This window comes from Bubalus bubalis, chromosome 18 (assembly GCF_019923935.1).
Source record: "Bubalus bubalis isolate 160015118507 breed Murrah chromosome 18, NDDB_SH_1, whole genome shotgun sequence".
NCBI classification, from domain to species: Eukaryota; Metazoa; Chordata; class Mammalia; order Artiodactyla; family Bovidae; genus Bubalus; species Bubalus bubalis.
In genome coordinates this window covers 63693476-63713046 of record NC_059174.1, presented here as the reverse complement: position 1 = coordinate 63713046, position 19571 = coordinate 63693476, and the positions used below count along the sequence as shown (strand labels likewise).

At 41.3% G+C, this 19571-nt stretch overlaps 1 protein-coding gene across 9 annotated transcripts; it reads left to right on the top strand.

Annotated features, from left to right (window-relative positions):
• The first annotated feature begins 437 nt into the window (after window positions 1–437).
• ZNF583 (zinc finger protein 583) lies at window positions 438–18031 on the top strand. 9 transcript variants are annotated; one of them, XM_044931728.2, is made up of 7 exons: window positions 447–562; window positions 1811–1936; window positions 2100–2185; window positions 6816–7027; window positions 8035–8151; window positions 8429–8524; window positions 13265–18031. In XM_044931728.2, exons 5-7 carry the CDS (start codon window positions 8088–8090, stop codon window positions 14722–14724), a joined length of 1620 nt encoding a protein of 539 aa, XP_044787663.2. In that variant the 5' UTR covers window positions 447–562; window positions 1811–1936; window positions 2100–2185; window positions 6816–7027; window positions 8035–8087; the 3' UTR covers window positions 14725–18031. The 9 variants fall into 9 exon arrangements, with proteins under 9 accessions (XP_025126090.2, XP_044787665.2, XP_044787662.2 ...); XM_025270305.3 differs by lacking the exon at window positions 1811–1936 and having other exon boundaries at window positions 438–562; XM_044931730.2 differs by lacking the exon at window positions 1811–1936 and having other exon boundaries at window positions 438–562; window positions 8035–8161.
• The last annotated feature ends 1540 nt before the right edge of the window (window positions 18032–19571 follow it).

The following is a 19571-nucleotide window of genomic DNA, read 5'->3' as shown; positions in this document are numbered from 1 at the left end:
TCGGGAGGACACAGGGGTACATGAAGAGCCCCGAGCCCCGGCGCTCTCCGTGGCCCGTACACCCAGCCCCGCCGTCTGCGTTACCCCAGCGCCGGCCCGGAGCCCCACCTGCGGCGCCCGCACGGACGCGGCCACTGCGCGTGCGCCCCACAGCCCCGCCGCCACGCGCGCCCAGCGTTTCTGGACGCCTCGGCGATGCGAGCGAGGTGCGCCTGCGCAGTTCACGCCGGCCATCCAGGTCTAGGCGGACTCGGCGGCCGGGCGATGGGTCCGCCGGCCTGAGGGCTGGGCCGGGTCGGCTCTGGGTCGGAAGGCCGGGGCTGCGGGAGCGCGGCAGAGACGACCCGAAGGGACGAAGCCGGAAGCTGCCGGCGCCTGGGGCCGGCAGTCCCGGCATGCTCCGCGCCGCCCCCGGCCCCGCGCCGGACTCCAGCTCCCGGCGGCCCCCGCGGCCGGCGCCGGCTGCCCGCCCGGGCGCCGCGGCCCCTTTGTGAGGCCGCCGCTCGCGGCGAGATCGAGTCCCCGCCCCGGCCGCGGGCCGCTCGGCGCCGGGCGAGGAGAGGTGAGGCGTCCTGCGCGGCGCGTGGGCGAGCGGCTGAGGGCGTCGGGGCCGGTGGGAGCCGGGGGCAGGGTGTGCGTGACCGTGTGTGGGCAGAGCGAGCGTGTCACTGCGTGTGAACCGAGTCTGGCCGTGTGTGACAGCCCGTGACAGCGCCCCTGTGTGCGTGACCTTGCGCGTGGGAGTGCGCGCGGCCGTGTGTGAAGAGAGTTTGAGGACGCGGGAGAGAGCATCGTGCCCGTGCACCCGCCGCCGTGCCCGTGCGTCCCCGCAGGCTGCGCCCGGGGAGCCGCCAGCACGACGGGCGGTGGGGCGTGTGTGTGAGTGTGTGCGCGCCGGGGCCCCGGGACTGGGGGCTCTGTGTAGTGGGGCAGACGCGAGGTGGAGGAAGAGAGATGGAGTTCACGGAAGAAAGAGAGCTGGGGAGGACACGGCCTCGGGCCCGGCGGGCAGAGCCCTGAGCGCCGGCCATGACCTCCTCCGGCACCGAAGGTCCTTCCACTGCCGCTGTACTGCCAAGGCAGGGGAGTTCGTGGACAGTAACTCGTAACTTAGGGAGTTGCGGTGACTGTTTCTGCATGTCCCTGCACCTGCACACCCTCCCCACCCCCCCGAGGAAATTTCTTAGAAAAGTTGAGCGAATGGTTTTCCGGTGTGTTTTATAAGCCAGGACCAGAAGCAGGAAGTCCTCTTTGGTCCAGGGTCCTCCAGACCACACGACCCCTGTGCGGGCTACCCTGTGTAAAGATGCTTTCTCTGAGGCATTCACTTTGTAGCTTTTTAATCTCATCGTTGTAGAAAGGGTGGGGACACATTTCCCTTCAGTGTCATCCTCTAGTGAAGAGACTAAGGAGGCAGATCTGGATCCCAGTTGGGCTCACCTGCTTGAGCATGAAGCCTTGGATAATTTCACTGATGAATACCCTTATTTGTGAAGGGGGACATACCCCTTACTTGGCAGTGCCACTCTGAAGGGTGCTGTTCTTCTTATAAACGAGGAGCTATCTTATGCACAGAGAGTTTATGTTGCATATTGAGATCTAAAGCACGTGGGAGATTTAAATGGAGTATGAGCGTGTTAAATTGCTTAAGTCATGTACTACTCTTTGGGAGCCCATGGACTGTAGCCCACCAGGCTCCTCTGCCGTGGGGTTCTCCAGGCAAGAATACTGGAGTGGGTTGCCATTTCCTTCTCCAGGGATCTTGCTGACCCAGGGATCAAAGTGTCTCCTATGTCTCCTGCATTGTTAGGCGGGTTCTTTACCACTCGAACCACCTGGGAAGCCCTAAGTGGAGTATGATCTCTGAAGATACTGAGTCACTACCTTGAACACTTGAAACTAATATAACACTGTAGATCAGCTGTGCTTGAAGCAGGTAGGTGAAAGACTTTAGATAGCAAAGACCAACTGAGTGACACGTCTTCTTTACTCCTGTGGTGGGGAGAAGGGCAGCGAGAGGGAAAGGCGACTTTCTTGGCTGACAGTGCTGGGAGCTTTGGGCAGGCCTGGCGTTTTATGTTTTCTTCCTCCCGCTCCAGCTGTGTTTTCTCGGAACACCGCTCAGAGAGGAGCCGGAGGGAGGAGGGCAGAAGAGCTGTCGTCATTTCTTAAAGCCATGTCCGAGGTAAGGAAATGTTTCTCTTAATGCCTTGTTTTTTTAGATTTTACATGGACATTTTGCTTTTCTTCTGAAATTCCCCACTCTACTGAAGTTCCATTCATTCAGTGACCTGGTCCTCATGTTTTCCAATCTGGTGAAAGGAGATTTCCCCCCCCCCCACCACCCCCACCCCCAAAGCACAGCGAGCTTCCTTTTTTTTTCCCCCTCAGACAGAATTTTCATCTTCTATTCAAGAAACAGTTTAGCACTTGCTGTGGGTGAGGTGTTCAGTTGGGAGGTCTTAAGAGGGCAAAATACACTCCTTGGTGGAATATGAAAATCTTCGCTGGAGGGACTTGATTCATTGAGGTCAAAGTGGGTGTTAAGATGTGATCAACAGTTTTGAGCTTTTCCACAGACCTTAGTTTGAGAGTAGACAGGGACTGCTGGGGAAGTCTTAGCTGTGGTACAGGACAGGGTCTCTTGCTCAGGGTGGTTTTGAGGAGTGGGATTTGCTGTGTCTTGAGTATTAAAGAGTGGGTCAGCTAGGCAGGAGTTTAATTCAGGCACTGGGTGAGCATTAATGAGTAGGACTCCACGGGAGTAATGAGATATCCTGAGTTAGCATCAGGCCACAGACCGAATATTCTGCATCATTCCGTGAAGGTTAGTAGAGTTAATATGGAAAACTGCAGGACATTTTTTGAAAAAGGAGACTGATAGGAGGGAATATTGGATATACATTAAAAAGTGGCTGCTTACATCTGTAATAACAGAATCAGTAAATAATATAGAATGGGGGCCAGAGAAATAAAAAGATCAGCACATAACGTCCAGAAACAACTACAAGTACAAAGGGAAAATACTTTTTCACTCGCTGAACATATAGTTATTAAAGACTTACTGTATATTAAGTGCTGGCAACACTGTGGTCAAAAAAATAGATACTGTCTTCATGGAATTTACTGTCTACTAGTTTATTATATGATAGTGTAATGATATTTTGAATCAGAGGAGAAGGGCTGGATGTTCACTTGAAATTTTTTTCTTCCTCATACTTTGAGGCTAAAAACATTCTCTAGATTAAATACAAAAAATAAAACCACAAACTGCTACATCTTTCTCTTGTTTTATATCACACAGAGCAGCACTGTGACGATTGGTGGCAGAGATGCTTTGTTTGCACGGCCCAGCACCATGTATGGACTAGTGTGACTGAAGGACTGAATTTTTAAATGTTAATTGATTTAAATAGCCACATGTGGCTATGAGCTAGTCTATTTAGACACCAGAGTTCTAGGTTCATAAAATGATAAAGCCAGAAAGAAAATTATGAGTAACCTGGTTTTCTGAGACTGTTTTCCAAATGAGGAAAAAGAGGCCAAGGAAGGAGTGAAGTGCAGACGTCACTGTTGGTGACTGTCAGAGGCAGCAGGCTGTACTCCTGAGGGTCAGCACCAGATGCTGTGAGAAGGGTGGCAGGACAGTGAACGGCTCCTGGGGGCAGAGTGCTCCGAGTCCCGGAGCACGTCACTTCTACACGGAATGAGGTCCTGTGTCCTTCCCTTGTCTCTCACGTCCCACACAGCCCAGCTCCCGGCGCTCAGACCTCATTTCCTCCCGCCTTCACTGCTCTCTGCTCCAGTCACGCTGGTCGGCTTGCTGTCCCTCAAACGTTCCAAGCTCCTCTCTATTTCTGAACATTTGCATTTGCTCCTTCCTCATCTGTAACTCGCCTCCCCTAGAGGATGGCCTGGCTAGCTCTCCCACTTTATGTAGATTGTTGTTCAAATCTCAGCTCATTTTTTTTTTTAATTTTATTTTATTTCAGCTCATTTTTAAGATTTTATCTTTATCTTACATAAAAGTGAAAGTTAGTCACTCAGTCATGTCTGGCTCTTTGTGACCCCATGGACTGTAGCCCGGGAGAAGGGAATGGCAACCCACTCCAGTGTTCTTGCCTGGAGAATCCCGTGGACAGAGGAGCTGGTGGGCTGCCGTCTATGGGGTCACACAGAGTCGGACACGACTGAAGTGACTTAGCAGGAGCAGGAGCAGGACTGTAGCCCGCCAGGCTCCTCTGTCCACGGGATTCTCCAGGCAAGAACACTGGAGTGGGTTGCCATTTCTTTCTCCAGGGGGTCTTTCTGACCCAGGGACTGAAGCAGTCTCCTGCACTGCAGGCAGATTCTTTACCATCTGAGCCACCAGGGAAACCCGTTTTTACCTATATGAATGCCCCTGTAACTCTTAAGTTACCCTACCTTGTTTCTGTCATAGTATTTAATATTATCTGACTTTGTGTGACCTTATATTGAATGTTTTTCTCCTTTGTCAGAATTTTAATTCCATTAGGGGAGGGGCTATATTCTGTCCACCTTTGTATTCCCAATATAGGTAGTAGGGAATTACAACAATGTAGGTAGTAGGCATCCACCAAATATTTGCCAAATTAATATATAAATCAACAAAAGAATGAATGTTTGAGGCCAGGGCAGCACGAGCCAGCAAGCAGTGTCTCTCCCGCTGTCTGTGAGCTGGTGACGGAAGGCGGCAGGGCATGTGATGCGGGACAGACAAAGCCCATCGGCCCAATGCTCTGAGGTGCATCACAGTCTCTTGTGATGGGGCCCAGGAAACCACATTTTTATTGAGTCCGCTGATGATTTTAATGCACAATTTTTGAGAACCTCTGCCTCTAAAGATTATATATTTAAAGTATGCCTCTTGTGCTCAGTCACTATGTCGTATCCGGTTCTTGTGACCCTGTGGACTGTAGCCCACCAGGCTCCTCTGTCCACGCGATTCTTCAGGCAAGAATACTGGAGTGGGTTGCCTTTTCCTTCTCCAGGGGATCTTCCCGACCCAGGGATTGAACTCGTGTCTCCTATATTGGCCACCTGGGAAGCCTCTTATTTTTTCTCTATTCTCACAGACAGGCTATTACTCTTTTAGTGGCCACTTTAGGATAATATGTATCCATTACTTCTTACTGTAATGATCATCTTTCTTCCCTCTGTAATCTTCCTTCTGTAGTTAGTACTTTTGCTACTTTCTCAACAAGGTAACTCCCCTATATCATTAGTAGTAGATGTTATATTTAGTTATTGTTTCGGGGCTCTGAGTTTCTTCCTGTGCTACAATGCTTCCATTTTCCTTTTATTTTTCATTTTGTTCCATTTTCCTTCTACCTGAAAAACTTGTATTAGTATTTCTTTGACTACAGGTCAAAACTTCAGTCCCAACCTGATTTTTTTTTTCATTACGTCCTTTTCTGACTAGGCCAGAATAGTGTAATTTAAACTTTTTTCTGATGTTAAGTTCGGAAATCGTAGTCTTAATGGAGAGAAGAACTTTTAGGAATATATTTTAAGACAATAACTAGAGACCTTTGTAACATCATAGTGAAAAATTAAGACATAATTGAAAATAATCAAGGGGTTAGTAAATCAGATATGGCTGATTGACATGATTGACATTAGTATTGATAATAATATGCATCTAACGAGTGATGTTATCAGTAAATGAATACATAATCATAGATATGTCTGTGTAAGGGAACGTGAACAAATACATACTAACTGTGCATTTTGACTGCTTATAGGAGGTAGGTAGATGTTGGGGGTTAGGACTTCCGAGTTTTTAACTTAGAAAGGGGAAAAAAACACTGGGTAGAAATACCAGGCACTATTTTCTTTCTTTCAAAATTTTTTTTTTCTTCTATTCTAAATAATCTTGCCATAAGAGTAGCCTAGGCTGCAAGTTTTTCCCTTTCAAGTCTTTGAACGTATCTTTCCAGTCCCTTCTGCCCTGCACTGTTTCTGTAGAGAAGTCACCTGAGAGCCGCATGGGGGTGTCCTTGTAACTAACTGTGTTCTTCTCTTGCTGCTGTGAGAATCCTGTCTTTCACTTTTGAATTTGTGGGAGAAGGTGGGCTTCAGAAGTCTTGCTACTCTGGCATCTTGATGGCTCTCTCCAGACATTATTTCCTGGGCTTCTTTAATAAGGTGACAAAATGATATAAGATTCCTGTTTTATAGAATCAAAATAAAGACCTTTGAAAAGTATTCAGATCTCATTGGCTAAGAGGAAAATGTCAACTAGACGATCAAAACCCAGAATCCATTTGTTTGTGTGTGCAAGTAAAAAAAAATAAGAACTTTACCTGGCAAAACCTGCCTGGCCTCTACTACAGAAAACATGGCGTGTGGAACACTTTTTTTTGCACACGGTTTTAAAGAGTGTATTGAAGTGGTTGAATTTTAATAGAATTTATGATCGATGGTGCCCAGTCCTATCTAGCACAAGTTCCATCTTTTAAACCCAACCCGTGTTGCCTTCCTTGAAGCCTTCACCCACTTCCCAGATTCCCTTTGTTAAGAAGTGGTTTTTGAGGTTGAAGCACGTAAGATGGAAGCTGAGCACGTAACTGATGTCTCGTGGTGTCCTTTCACGTCACTTGTAGCTTCCTTACCTTTTTGTCCATTACTCAGACAGTTACTCATATACTGACTCATTTTTTTTCTTCCCATTAAAAATGTTTCCGTGTAGCATCCCTGATAGGCTTAAATGCATCTTCAGTAAGGGTATTACTACTCTGTCAGGAGGCACGTTAATAGGAGTGACATTCATATTTGACGACCCCTCCGGCCAGGACACATCCAGAACTTACCCCGATGGGGTCCTGGACGCTGATGCAGGGCGGGCGTCCCCTCCCTCCTGGACTGTGGGGAGGATGGCCGCCCGCGGGGCTCCCTGCAGCTGCTGTTCACCAGCCAGCGTGGAAGGATTCCAGTATCTGACAGGTCGGCTCGGCTGTTTGGGCGTGTGCCATTGAGGGCAGCTGCGTGTCAGTTCAGCTTAAGGGTAGGTTTTGCTCTGAATGTGCCAAACCTGTAAAGCACGTACCAGATCATACAGTCAAAAAAAATTAAGTCTGGAGCAGACTTACATAAGGAAGAATCTGTATTTTCTTAATTTTGGGGAAGCAGACTAGGTCTCATTTCATATTACAAAGATCCTTAATTTAACCATGGTATTTGAGAGCTATGTGGTAACATTTCAGCAACTCTCGTTCACACAAGCCAGGTGTGCACAACTGGGTGTGTTTCTCTAGTGAGAGCCGTAGGTGTTCTGTGATGCACTGCGTTATCACATTTGAAATGCTCCCTATTTAACTTAATAGTGGTTAAAATTACTATTTGTCTTTTAGTGGGCATGATAAGTTAACAACTGTCTTTGAAACTTAGTGATGTTATCAAGAGCTGTTATGTAATCTTTTGTTGTTCCTGATTGTTCTCTGTAATGGCATACATTTAAGTTATATTTTTGCAAAATCACCATAAAACTTCTTTACTGCTTTTATTACATTTCTATGTTATTTTAGAGTACCAATACAGTGAGCATCAAATATATTTTTATATATACCTAATTGATATAGGTGGAACACTGATCATTCAGTTGCATAATTTGGGAAAAAGCACATAAAAATTGAACCTAACCCATGCTTCTGCCTTCCTCCTCGAGGCCTTTTTTCACTGCTCCAGTCTGTCCTGATTTTCCACACTGAGAAATGCTCTAGCATGTAGTTTGAGTACTGAATTATTTCACATTTGATTGTTTACAGTGTTCTGTTCTTGCCAATTTTCACTTGTATCTTTTCTCCATCAGTACAGTCTCTGAAATTGTGTACTTTCCATGACAGAGTATCAAGACTAAGCACAGAGAAGTCATGTTGCACAGACCCCAAGATCCTGACAGGAAATTTCACTATATGCAGTATTTCTAAGAACACAGGCCATTTAACTTTTTAAACTATGCTCATGTGAGGGTAAGAACACCAGTCGAGCAGGAACGTGTCTGTGTCATTTCAGGATCTGGTGACATTTAGGGACGTGGCTGTCGATTTCTCGCAAGAGGAGTGGGAATGGCTGAACCCTGCTCAGAGGAGTCTGTACAGGACGGTGATGCTGGACAACTACAGGAGCCTGGTATCGCTGGGTGAGGAGGTCTCCCTGTAAGGCGGAATCCGCACGGAGGCTGCTTTCCAGTGCCACGTTTGGGGAGCCTCTGCTGCACCTCACTACTGCTCCCCCAGATGAGTGTAGCTCTGTGGAGTTGGCAGCTTGGTTGGATGTTCCTGCAGCTCCATCTCCCCACCCCCAGAACTCGTCACCTCGCCCTCAGCTCCCTCCCCTTCCCAGTGACCAAGCAGCTTGATCTGACTGATGGGCCTGGCTAATGCCCCTTTTTATTTCTTGTGAGCAGGAGTTTCGGTTTCTAAGCCGGATGTGATCTCATTACTGGAGCAAGGAAAGGAGCCCTGGATGGTGAAGGAGGAGGGGCCGAGGGGAGCGTGCCCTGGTGAGTGAGCAAGACCCAGGGCTGGAGAGGCCCCTGCCAGGAAAAGCTCAGCTAGTCTGAAAAGTCCAGCTCCTAACTGATGCTTCCTGGGTAGCGTCAAAGGGCTCCAGGCCTGGGAAGAGACAGAGGTGTCTCTGGCCTGAGCTCCCCAACTAAACTCTCTTCGGATTCACTCTCTCACACAGTACTGTCCTCTCAGATAACCTCTTTCTGTTCTCTGGATCCAAATGTCACAGCGTCTCCTTGTCTCTGCTTTTCAGTTTTTCACAAGTTGCTCCAATCCTGTGTTAAACATCTAGATGCAGTAATGCGCTTTTTTTTTTTTCCTTTTCACTCATTCATTCCTTTTAGAATGAAGGACTGGTTCATTTATTTATTCACTTAATCTCTTACCAAGATTCAGGTTTTTACTTTGAGAAAATCATTCTATTAAACTTTTAGGATTATTCTGACGTTTATAAACCATCAAAAGAAAAATACTTCTGGTAGTATTTTCTTCAAGTCTGGGTAACTGGAAGGTGATAGCATTTAACAGAAACAAGTCAAAAGGAAGAACAGGTTTGTAGAAGAAAAGATGAATCTGACTTAGGACAGTAAGAGAATTATCTGATGGGAAGATTTCCTAGTGAAGAAGTGCAGCATACCACTGGAGGGAAGTGGAGGCTAGGAAGATAGTCTGATTAGATGTTAGTGTGACGGAACGAGGTCAGCAGTCTTAGAGTTTGGAAGAAAAACTCTTTACCAGGGCCTCTGTGGGGAAGTAGACCTTTGATAGCTTTCTCAGTGTCCTCTGGTAAGTGGCCTCCTGATAGCTTCCTCCTTGGGTTAAATTATATAAATTTAATTTTTCTAGATAGTTATCAGGTTTATTTCCATGAACCTGAGCATAATAATTGCTTACAATTCTTTTTGTTTTGTACTGTAGTATAAAATATCCTATTTTAATTTCTTATTTTATATAGCTAATTTTTTTAGTTGTTAGGTTGCTACTCATGAATCAGTTTTGCTTATTTATTTTTAAATTCCAACTTTTGGCTATATCTGTTAATATAAAATATAGCTTCATAGTTCTCCCTTTTTCTAATTCTCTATTTTCTGTTTTTCTTTTTACTAATTACTTCCTTAGATTTACTTTGTTTCCATTTTTTGGAAAATGCTAAAAAACTGAAAAAAGCTTAAACTATTATTTCATTGTCTCTTAATTCACTAATGAAATTATTAGAGGTTTTAATTTCTTCTTAATATAGTTTCAGCTGTATTTGATATTTAGTGGTTTTATTTCCATTTCCTAGACAACTTTTCTTTTAATTCCCATTTACATAACAGTTTGTTTAACAGAAAGTTTTCTGGTTTTACTGTATTTTGATCAAATTGTTTTATCATATTTGATCAGGATAGCAGTTACTACTAATTCTATTTTCTAACGAGTTGAGGATTTTATATGACCTAATATATAGCTTTTTTTTTTTTTGAACTATTCTATAGGTTCCAAGTTAGAGTATTTTTAGTGTAAAGTGCTTGTTAACATGAGTTTTACTTTATGTCACTAAAGTCTGTCTTTACTTAGTCTTTGTTTCCATCCATAATTTTTCTTAACTTTTTAAGACAGTAAATTGCATTTATGTAAATTACAGTGTGATGAGTTCTGACAGCTGTCTACATCCATGAAACCATCACTGTAATGAAGACACAAAATGTTTCCATCACCCCAGAAGCTAGCTTGTGCCTTTCTGCAGTCCATTCTTCTCCACTCTGGCTCCAAACTAACCTTTGTTGTTTTAGATTAGTTTGCATTTAGACTAAATGGAATCGTACTATTCGGTTTACTTCACCATCAAAATTTATTTTGTTTGTTTGTTTTTTTTTTTTTCAAAATTTATTTTGAAAATCACACTGTTGCATGTGTGAGTAGTTTACCCTTTTTGTTGCTGAGTGTCAGTCTACTGCAGACGGTCCACACCTTTGTTTTGCCACTCACCTACTGATGCAGCTTTGGGTTGTTTCCAGTGTGGGCGGTATGAAGTGGTCACATACAGGACTTTGTATGGACATACATTTTCATTTCTCTTAGGTAAATATCTAAAAGTGGAGAAATAGGGGTGGGGGTTGTGGGAGGAAGGCTCAAGAGGAAGGGGATATACGCACACATGTAGTCGTACTTTGCTGTACAGCAGAAGCTAACACAACACGGTAAAGGGATTAAACAAATTTTTTTTAATACCAGCTTAAAAAAAAAGTAGAAAAACTGAGTCATATGACAGGAATATGTATCACTTTAGTTCTCCAAGGAGATGGTATTTTCATTCCCTTCAGCATTTGTAGTAGAGTTCGTGTGCTCCATATCCTCACCATATCTTCTGAGGTTACTATTTTTGTATTTAAAATGATTTTATTGAAGTACAGCTGATCTACAGTGCTGTGCTAATTTCTGCTGTACAGCAGAACGGCTCAGGTGCACGCACAGGGGGCCTTGTTTGCCATCCTGTATGACAGTTTGCAGCCCTAGTCCCAAACTCCGGATCCTTCCCTCCCCAGCCCTCCTCCCCCTCGGCAACCACAGTGTGTTCTCTGTATGAGTCTGTGGCTGTTTTTCAGATACACAGTTGCTCCAGTGCCCTTTTTTAAAAGACTTTCCCTTCCCCATTATATTGTCTTTTTGGTGTCTTTGTTGAAAATCAGTTGGCCATGTATGTATGGGTTAAGTTCTGAACTCTGTTCTTCTCCATTGATCTATATATGTCTGTCCTTTCACAGGACCAGACTGTCCTGATTACTATAGCTTTATAGTAAATTTTGACACAAGCTGAATTTGTAAAATCACTCTGACTATTTTAATAGATCATTTGCATTTCCATATAAATTCTAGAATGAAGTTGAGCATTTCTACCTAAAAATCCTGCTGGGGTTTTGTTTGGGATTGTGTTGAATCTATGTATCAATTTAGAGGGAACTAATATCATTGTTTTATCACTGACATCCTAATATCATTGTTTTCCAATTCCTGAAATTTAGCCATTTTTTACAGTCTTAGTTCTATTAGTATTTTGTCATATCCAGTGTAGTGGCTTCTTATAAGTATTATATTTATATATCTATATAGAAAGATACAGTTTTATGGATATAAGATATATAATTTTTTAGAAATAAGTTTTTTCCAGTAATGTGTGCATATGTGATCAGTTGTGTCCGACTCTTTGCAACCCCATGGACTATACAGTCCATGGAATTCTCCAGGCCAGAATACTGGAGTGGAGAGCTGTTCACTTCTCCAGGGGATCTTCCCAACCCAGGGATTGAATCCAGGTCTCCTGCATTGCAGGCAGATTCTTTACCAGCTGAGCAACCAGGGAAGCCATGAAAAGTAATGTTATCTGCAAATACAACTTTATTTCTTATTGAAATAGCTAGGATTTCTTGTACTGTTGAATAGCATTGGTTAAGAGCAAATATACTTGCACTGTTCTCAATCTTAAGGGGAAATGTATTCACTCTTTCACCATTAAGTTGTTACAGATATTTCTTAGATGCCCTTTATCAGCTTGAGGAAGTTCCCTTCTATTCCTACTTTGCTGAGAATTTTTATAGTAAACATGTTAAATTTAGTGAAATACTTCTATACTGATTGAAACAACCATATGATTTCCATCTTTAATCTGTTAATGTGGTGAATTATACTGATTTTCATATATGAAACCAACCTTGCATTTGTGGGATGAACTCCACTTGGTCAGGATTATGCTTTCATATTTTCCTGGATTTTATTTGCTATAATTTTGTATCATTTTACATTTATGTTTCTGTGCTACATTGCTTTTGTAAATCATAATAGGAAGTCTGGTTTTACTACAGATAAGGTGAGAAACCATTGGAAAGTCTTGAACAGAGTAATAGGTGATTTGATTTAGGAGTGGAAAAGAAGGCAAATAAAGGCCTATGGCAGATTAATAAAACCAACAATTTGAAACAAACTTACTTCAATATGAAGCCATCTTAGCTTGAGTATCAGCTGAAAATTTACACTTGGGTGGAACATATCACACAGAAAATGATACTCAAGAAGACTATTTTCAGACTGCTAAAGTTTAACCATAGCGTTTTATATATAGCCTGTGGCAATTAATAGGGTTCCCTGGTGGCTCAAGACAATAAAGAATCCGCCTGCAATGTAGGAGACGCAGGTTAAGTCCCTGGGTCGGGAAGATCACCTGGAAAAGAAAATGGCAACCCACTCCAGTATTCTTGCCTGGAGAATCTCATGGACAGAGGAGCCTGGCGGCCTACAGTCCATGGGGTAGCGAAGAGTTAGACACAACTGAGTGACTAACACTTTCATGGCAATTAATGACACCTGGTGTGTTTTGGGATGTGGGGATCTAATAGATTTTTTTTTTTAGCCACATTGACATGAAGTTTTCTTTTTTAAAGCTAACGAACTTACCTTGAATGCAGGCTAACCTGAGGCAAGAGAGGAAGGGTGTTTGCAGACTTATATTAATATAGAGATATATATATATAATGAATGATTGTGATTTTCTGATGGTTACCTTAATAGTTATGCATGAGGTATTTTCTTAATAAATTTTCCTACATTTTCATTCTTTATAATCTCATCGTTAGACTGCATTCAACAGCTATTACATCCTTGAACTTATGTATGTAGTTCATTCACCAGTTTGTGTTTTAGAAGTTCTTTTCTAATGCATAAATACAAAAGATGTTTGTTTTCTTGATATCTTTTAGGTTGGGAGTATACATTTAAAAACAAGGAATTTCCATCAAAGCAAGTTATTTATGAAGAATCATCCAAAGTAATGATGATGGGAAGAAGCCATCTTAGTTATAACCTCAACTGCTCCAGTTGGAGAGGAGACTCTAAAAGTAAGGACTGGTTTAAGAACCAGTTGGGAACTCAGGAGGTACATGCTAGTCAGCTGATCGTCACTCATAGAGAAATCCTAAATGAGGATCACAGTAATGAATATACTAAGTCCTGGCAAACTTTCCATCAGGATACAATCTTTGATATAAAGCAGAAACGTAATAAGCATGAGCCACAAAAGAGAAGTTACCGGAAAAAACCCGTCGAAATGAAACATAAGAAAGTCTGTGTAGAAAAGAAACTCTTGAAATGTAATGAATGTGAGAAGGTGTTCAACCAGAGCTCATCTCTCACTCTTCATCAGAGAATTCATACTGGAGAGAAGCCCTACGCATGTGTCGAATGTGGGAAAACTTTCAGTCAGAGTGCAAACCTAGCTCAACATAAGAGAATCCACACTGGAGAGAAACCCTATGAATGTAAGGAATGCAGGAAAGCCTTCAGCCAGAATGCCCACCTTGCTCAACACCAGAGAGTTCACACTGGAGAGAAACCTTATCAGTGTAAAGAGTGTAAAAAAGCCTTCAGCCAGATTGCACACCTGACCCAACACCAGAGAGTTCATACTGGAGAGAGACCTTTTGAATGTATCGAGTGTGGAAAGGCCTTTAGTAATGGTTCATTTCTTGCTCAGCATCAGAGAATTCACACCGGAGAGAAACCTTATGTATGTCATGTGTGTGCAAAAGCCTTCAGCCATCGTGGATACCTAATTGTACATCAGAGAATTCATACAGGAGAGAGACCCTATGAATGTAAGGAATGTAGGAAAACCTTCAGCCAGTACGCACACCTTGCTCAACACCAGAGGGTTCATACTGGAGAGAAACCTTATGAATGTAAAGTATGTAGGAAAGCCTTCAGCCAGATCGCATACCTTGATCAACATCAGAGGGTTCACACTGGAGAGAAGCCCTATGAATGTATTGAATGTGGGAAGGCCTTTAGCAACAGTTCGTCACTTGCACAACATCAGAGAAGTCATACTGGAGAGAAACCTTACATGTGTAAGGAATGTAGGAAAACGTTTAGCCAGAATGCAGGCCTTGCTCAGCATCAGCGAATTCATACTGGAGAGAAACCTTACGAATGTAACATTTGTGGGAAAGCCTTTAGCTACAGTGGGTCTCTAACTCTACATCAGAGAATTCATACTGGAGAAAGACCCTATGAGTGTAAGGACTGCAGGAAATCTTTCAGGCAGCGAGCACACCTCGCTCATCATGAGAGAATCCACACTATGGAGTCATTCTTGACTCTTTCCTCCCCCTCAGCCTCTATGTCCAGTCAGCTGCCAAGACCTGTAGGTTTTATCTCCTAAATATGCCTTGAATCTGATTCCATTAATCCATTTCCATTCTATCAATGTTTGTCCAATACACAATAATCTATTTGACACAGACGATGGGAAGGGCTTTCTAACCCACCCCCTGTATTTACCATTTCCTGTTAGTAATCCATATTGCAGTCAAACTTGTATTTCAAGAGTCTGACCATATCACTTCTCCTTCATTAAAACCCTTCATTGGCATCCCATAGGGCTTAGGGCAAGGTGCACATTGCTCAAAATAGCCTAAAAGACCCCTGCCCCCAATACCTTGTCCCACTTTACATTTCAGAGTCCCATTTCATGTGACCGTCTCATTCCTGGGCTACTTATCAAAATTCAGAATTCATATTGCAGCAACAACTAGATCGGGGTTCCAGTTCTTACTGTTCCATTTTCTAGCCCTCTAGTTGTGGAGAAACATTTTGTCCCTTGTAAGCATCTTGTCTTTTTATTTCTATTATAGAAATAATAATGGTACTACCTCAAAAGTTAATGGGAAGATTAAATGAGATAATGCATGTAAATTGCTCAGCACAGTGCCTAGCATAATCAATAAACATTAATGTAAAATAAAAAGATAACTGTATACAAAGAAGACCTGATCATCTTAGCAGTGATTATCGGTGAAATAACAAAACAGCTCAAGACCCAGGAGACTAAAGACTTTTGAATAGAAAGAGCAGCCCTTGTTCTGAAGCTGAGTGAAAAGGGCATCCAACACAGTAGAGTTAATGTTGGAGTTCATGATGATAGAGTTAAGATGGTTGCTTCTGTTTCAGTACAAACATGGAAATATGATTTTGTTGATAAGAAAAACTAACTTCATTATATATTCAACACTTTTAAGAAACCAGGTGTTAAACATCAATTGTAATAAGTAAAATTTACTGAGATGTATTCGTCATTTACATTTAGACAAAGGCAATACAGTCCTCAAAAGACAAAACTTTAAAAGATCAATAACCAAAGAAGATTAGAAAACAAAATTTTACTCACTGTTCCTAATTCCAGGTAGATGAATCATGTTAAATCCATGTCATTTAAATAGAAAAGGTGTTAGTTTCTAAGCTGTAATTCCAAGACCAGAGGGAAAAGAAATCAAAACTATAGGTCAAAACTCATAAATGTGTTTGATTTGTGTGAAATTTAAAATGAGTACCTTTAGATGGGCATTTGTTTTCCACTTTTCCACAGTTCAAACTACTACCTGTTGTCTTACATCTGACTTGTTTTGCACTTTATTACTTCCTGACTCCTGAAGGCTTTGTGCAATCAGTGCTGGAACCAATTCTCATGTGACTATAAGTACAAAGAAAAGGAGTAAAGTTTAATGGAGGATGAGAAGAACAGACATTTTATCCTTCTGTAGGGGAAGATTCAGTATTATACAGATGTTAGTAAGCCCCAAATTAATCTATTGATGCTTCGTACCTAACAAAATCCTAAGAATTCAAGGCTTGAAACATTGTGTTTATCAACACAAACGCATAAACATTCACAATAGATATACACATAACGGAAACTTATAATAAAGGTGATAGTTCATTGTCAGTAGCTTAACAGTATTGGTATATGAGATTCTGCTCCAAATTATTTCTGTACAAAACAACTGTCTCATTCTTTTATCCAAATGCAAAACAGTCATTAGAGGATACCATACATAATCATGGAAAACAATCTCCCTAAATACAACATGAGATCCAGAAACCACACACATGGATTCTTGACTATATAAAAACGTTAATGAGCTTTTTATATAGTCAAAGATAGTACAAAAGGTTTTTAAACATTAGAATTTGAAAAAATTAGTAAAATACGTTTAACCTATGAGATTCATATCCTTAACATATAAGTACTCCTCCAAATCATTTAGAAAATGACACCTCTTCCCTTATGGGTAAGGGGTATAAAGAGATAACTGATGAAAATGATAAGTACCGACTCTCAAAAGGATCAGAATACAAGTTAAACAAGTGAACTACCATCTTTCAATATCGGATTGATAAAATTTGCACTGCAAAAGCATAGGAGAGGAGGTACTTCTGTGTACTGATGTAAAGGTGACTTGTCAATATCAGAATTTTCAAGGCTTTCTTTTGCAATTAAACACACGAGTTTACCCTTCCATATCCTATAACAGATAAAAGATATCAGAAAAGAATCAAATTTTGTTAAAAACAAAAGGGAAAAAAGTGCTTATTCATGAAATGTAGCAGAAACAGCTGTGACTTGAAATGTCTGCCTGATGGATTTCAGTAATGGGAAGTCAAGTCTGTCCAAAGGTCCCTAGAGAAGCTCATGCTCTAAGTTAGTGTGTGTAGAGGCTGGGGGTAACAATGACAAGACAGTTTATATGATTTTTTATGTGAAAGTTATGGTAGTATCCCTACCAAAGCTTTCCCATTGTACTCGTCTGTAAGTAAAGTAAATTGGATCCTTTCACACCATTCAGAAAGATTAGTTCTAGTTGAATAAAATCCTGAATGTTAAAGTATTGGGAGAAAACATAATAGGATATGCGTATGACTGCTGTTGGATATATCTTCCTAAACTAGACAAAAACGAAAGCCACAAAGTAAAGATTAATGAACAATTTGATTGTATCAAAAGTTGTTCGGTCACTAAGTCTTGTCCAACTCTTTGCAATCCCATGGACTGCAGCATGCTTTTAAAAAGACAAACAGAATGGGGAAAAGTTGTAATAAAATACTAAAGGAAAGATGTAAGAATACCTATAAATAGGTAAAGGACAACCAAGGGAGAATAAAAATGAACAAAGGATAATAATGAATAAGTCAGAAGAAATGCAGACCGCTGACACTGAGTCCCTGCTTAGCCTTGCTAGTAGTAAGAGATGCAAATTTAAATAATCTAATTTTAAAAACCTGGCAGTTGTATAGAGAAATAACTACTCTTATCAGTACTGCTTTGGAGGCAATGAAGTTGTTAAAACATTAACTAACCCCTTCAGAGGGCAGTATGGTTAGTACATGAAACTGAGAACTATTTAAATTTCCATCAATAGAGAAATACTGGCACTAGTTTAAAAGGATGGACTGGTAATATAAGGATTTGACTAAAAGGCACTGATTAAAAATTTTCAGATTAATAAGAGACTATATATTTAAAATACATTTCTATAACTGCAAATACAGAGAAATAAGTCCTGAACAGACATATCCAATTTGTGTTTTGCGGAGGGACCTGGAATTGGACATTCTGGTCAAGAGGGTAGATTTATCATTATCTGTAATGTTTTAAATGAGAATGTTGTCATTAAAACTATGAAAAAATTCAATGAACTTGTGGAGAACTACAGCAACTAGAATGAGAGTTGGTAGCTTAAGTTGAAACCTTTCCTGGAATTTGGAGACTCTCATCATCTCTCCAGCCCTTCCCAGGCACACTGAAATCCCAGTAAATCACTTCATTCAGCGGAACAGATCTATAGTGAGAATAACCAAAGTCCTCCTACTGTCTACCTAGGAGACTCAAACAGGATCATTTTCAAATGTGAACAGACAGCTTAGGATCATAGATGATGGAAGAGTATCAGCATGATGAGGACTAAGAGACAGACTAAACCTGGAGCAGGTGAAGTTATAGAATGAGAATAAAACTTAAAATGTACATTTGAGACTGGAATAGATGTTACACTTTTTTTTATGATTTTATTTTTTTAATTTTTATTTGTTTTTTTTTTAAGCAAATATGAGAAGCTACCAAAAAGAAGACAACTCCTAAAAAAAAAAAATTACTGTTATAGTAGGTTTCAAAGAAAGTTGGGGAAATTCTTCCATTTGATAAATTTGGAAGAAAATGAGAAACAAAAGGGACTTGGAAGTCGAGTAGAAGGCCCATCTAGTTAATATGAGTTCTACCACACACACACACATAATAGAGAAAATAAAATAAGAATGTGTCAAATAATTAAGAATCTTTCTAAACTGAAGAAAGTTAGGAATTCTCAGCTAGGAATAGCTCACTTGAATGTTGGGCAGGCTGAACTGGCAAAAACCATATTATAATAGAAAAAAATGTTTAAAAGACACCCAGAAATATGCTTGTGGAATTCTGTAACACTAAAGAGGACACTATCCTAAAAGCTTTCAAAAAACGTGAATTTCTCCTGATAAAGAATAATGATCGAGATAGCATTAGCCTTCCCTCCAGTGAGCAATATTAGATTGTAGAATACAGAACAGCAGCTGCCAACTTAGGACTTGAAACTGCTTTGAATCTAGAGGTTTATACTGGAACAGTAGCGAAACATGAGGCCAAATACTGATATTCTGTATATACAGTTTGCTTCAGTTTACTTCCACTTGTCTTTCAATAGGGCAGTGAATGATTAGTTTTAGCAAAATCTGGTTGGAAAAGGGAAAAAACAGAATCTAACCTAGTAAAGTGGTGTTGAGGGTGACTAGGATGATCACTGTAAAAATCAGACCAAATTACTGGCAGGCTAGATATCCAGGGAGTCAGTGAAGAGAAACTTCAGGGAGAAAGGAAGGGATGGGTTACATTAAATAGAAAACACAGAGTTTGAGGACTTCTGTAATATGGTGAAAACAAACTCGTCAGAAGGACAGACAGACAATTATTGGCTTGGGGAAAAAACAAAGGAGAAGCCATACGAGATACCATGGTCCTAATATAAAGCAAGCCCCATAAAATGTGACATGACTTTGGAAACAGAATATGGGAAAAAAAAATTTAAGTGAGTACTGGGATCATAACACTGGACTTGTAGAGGAAATGTAATCTTCAACAATGCTTGGCTCTGACTCTTACGAGAATATTTATACAGTGATAATGATCTAATGCTATTTTATTTC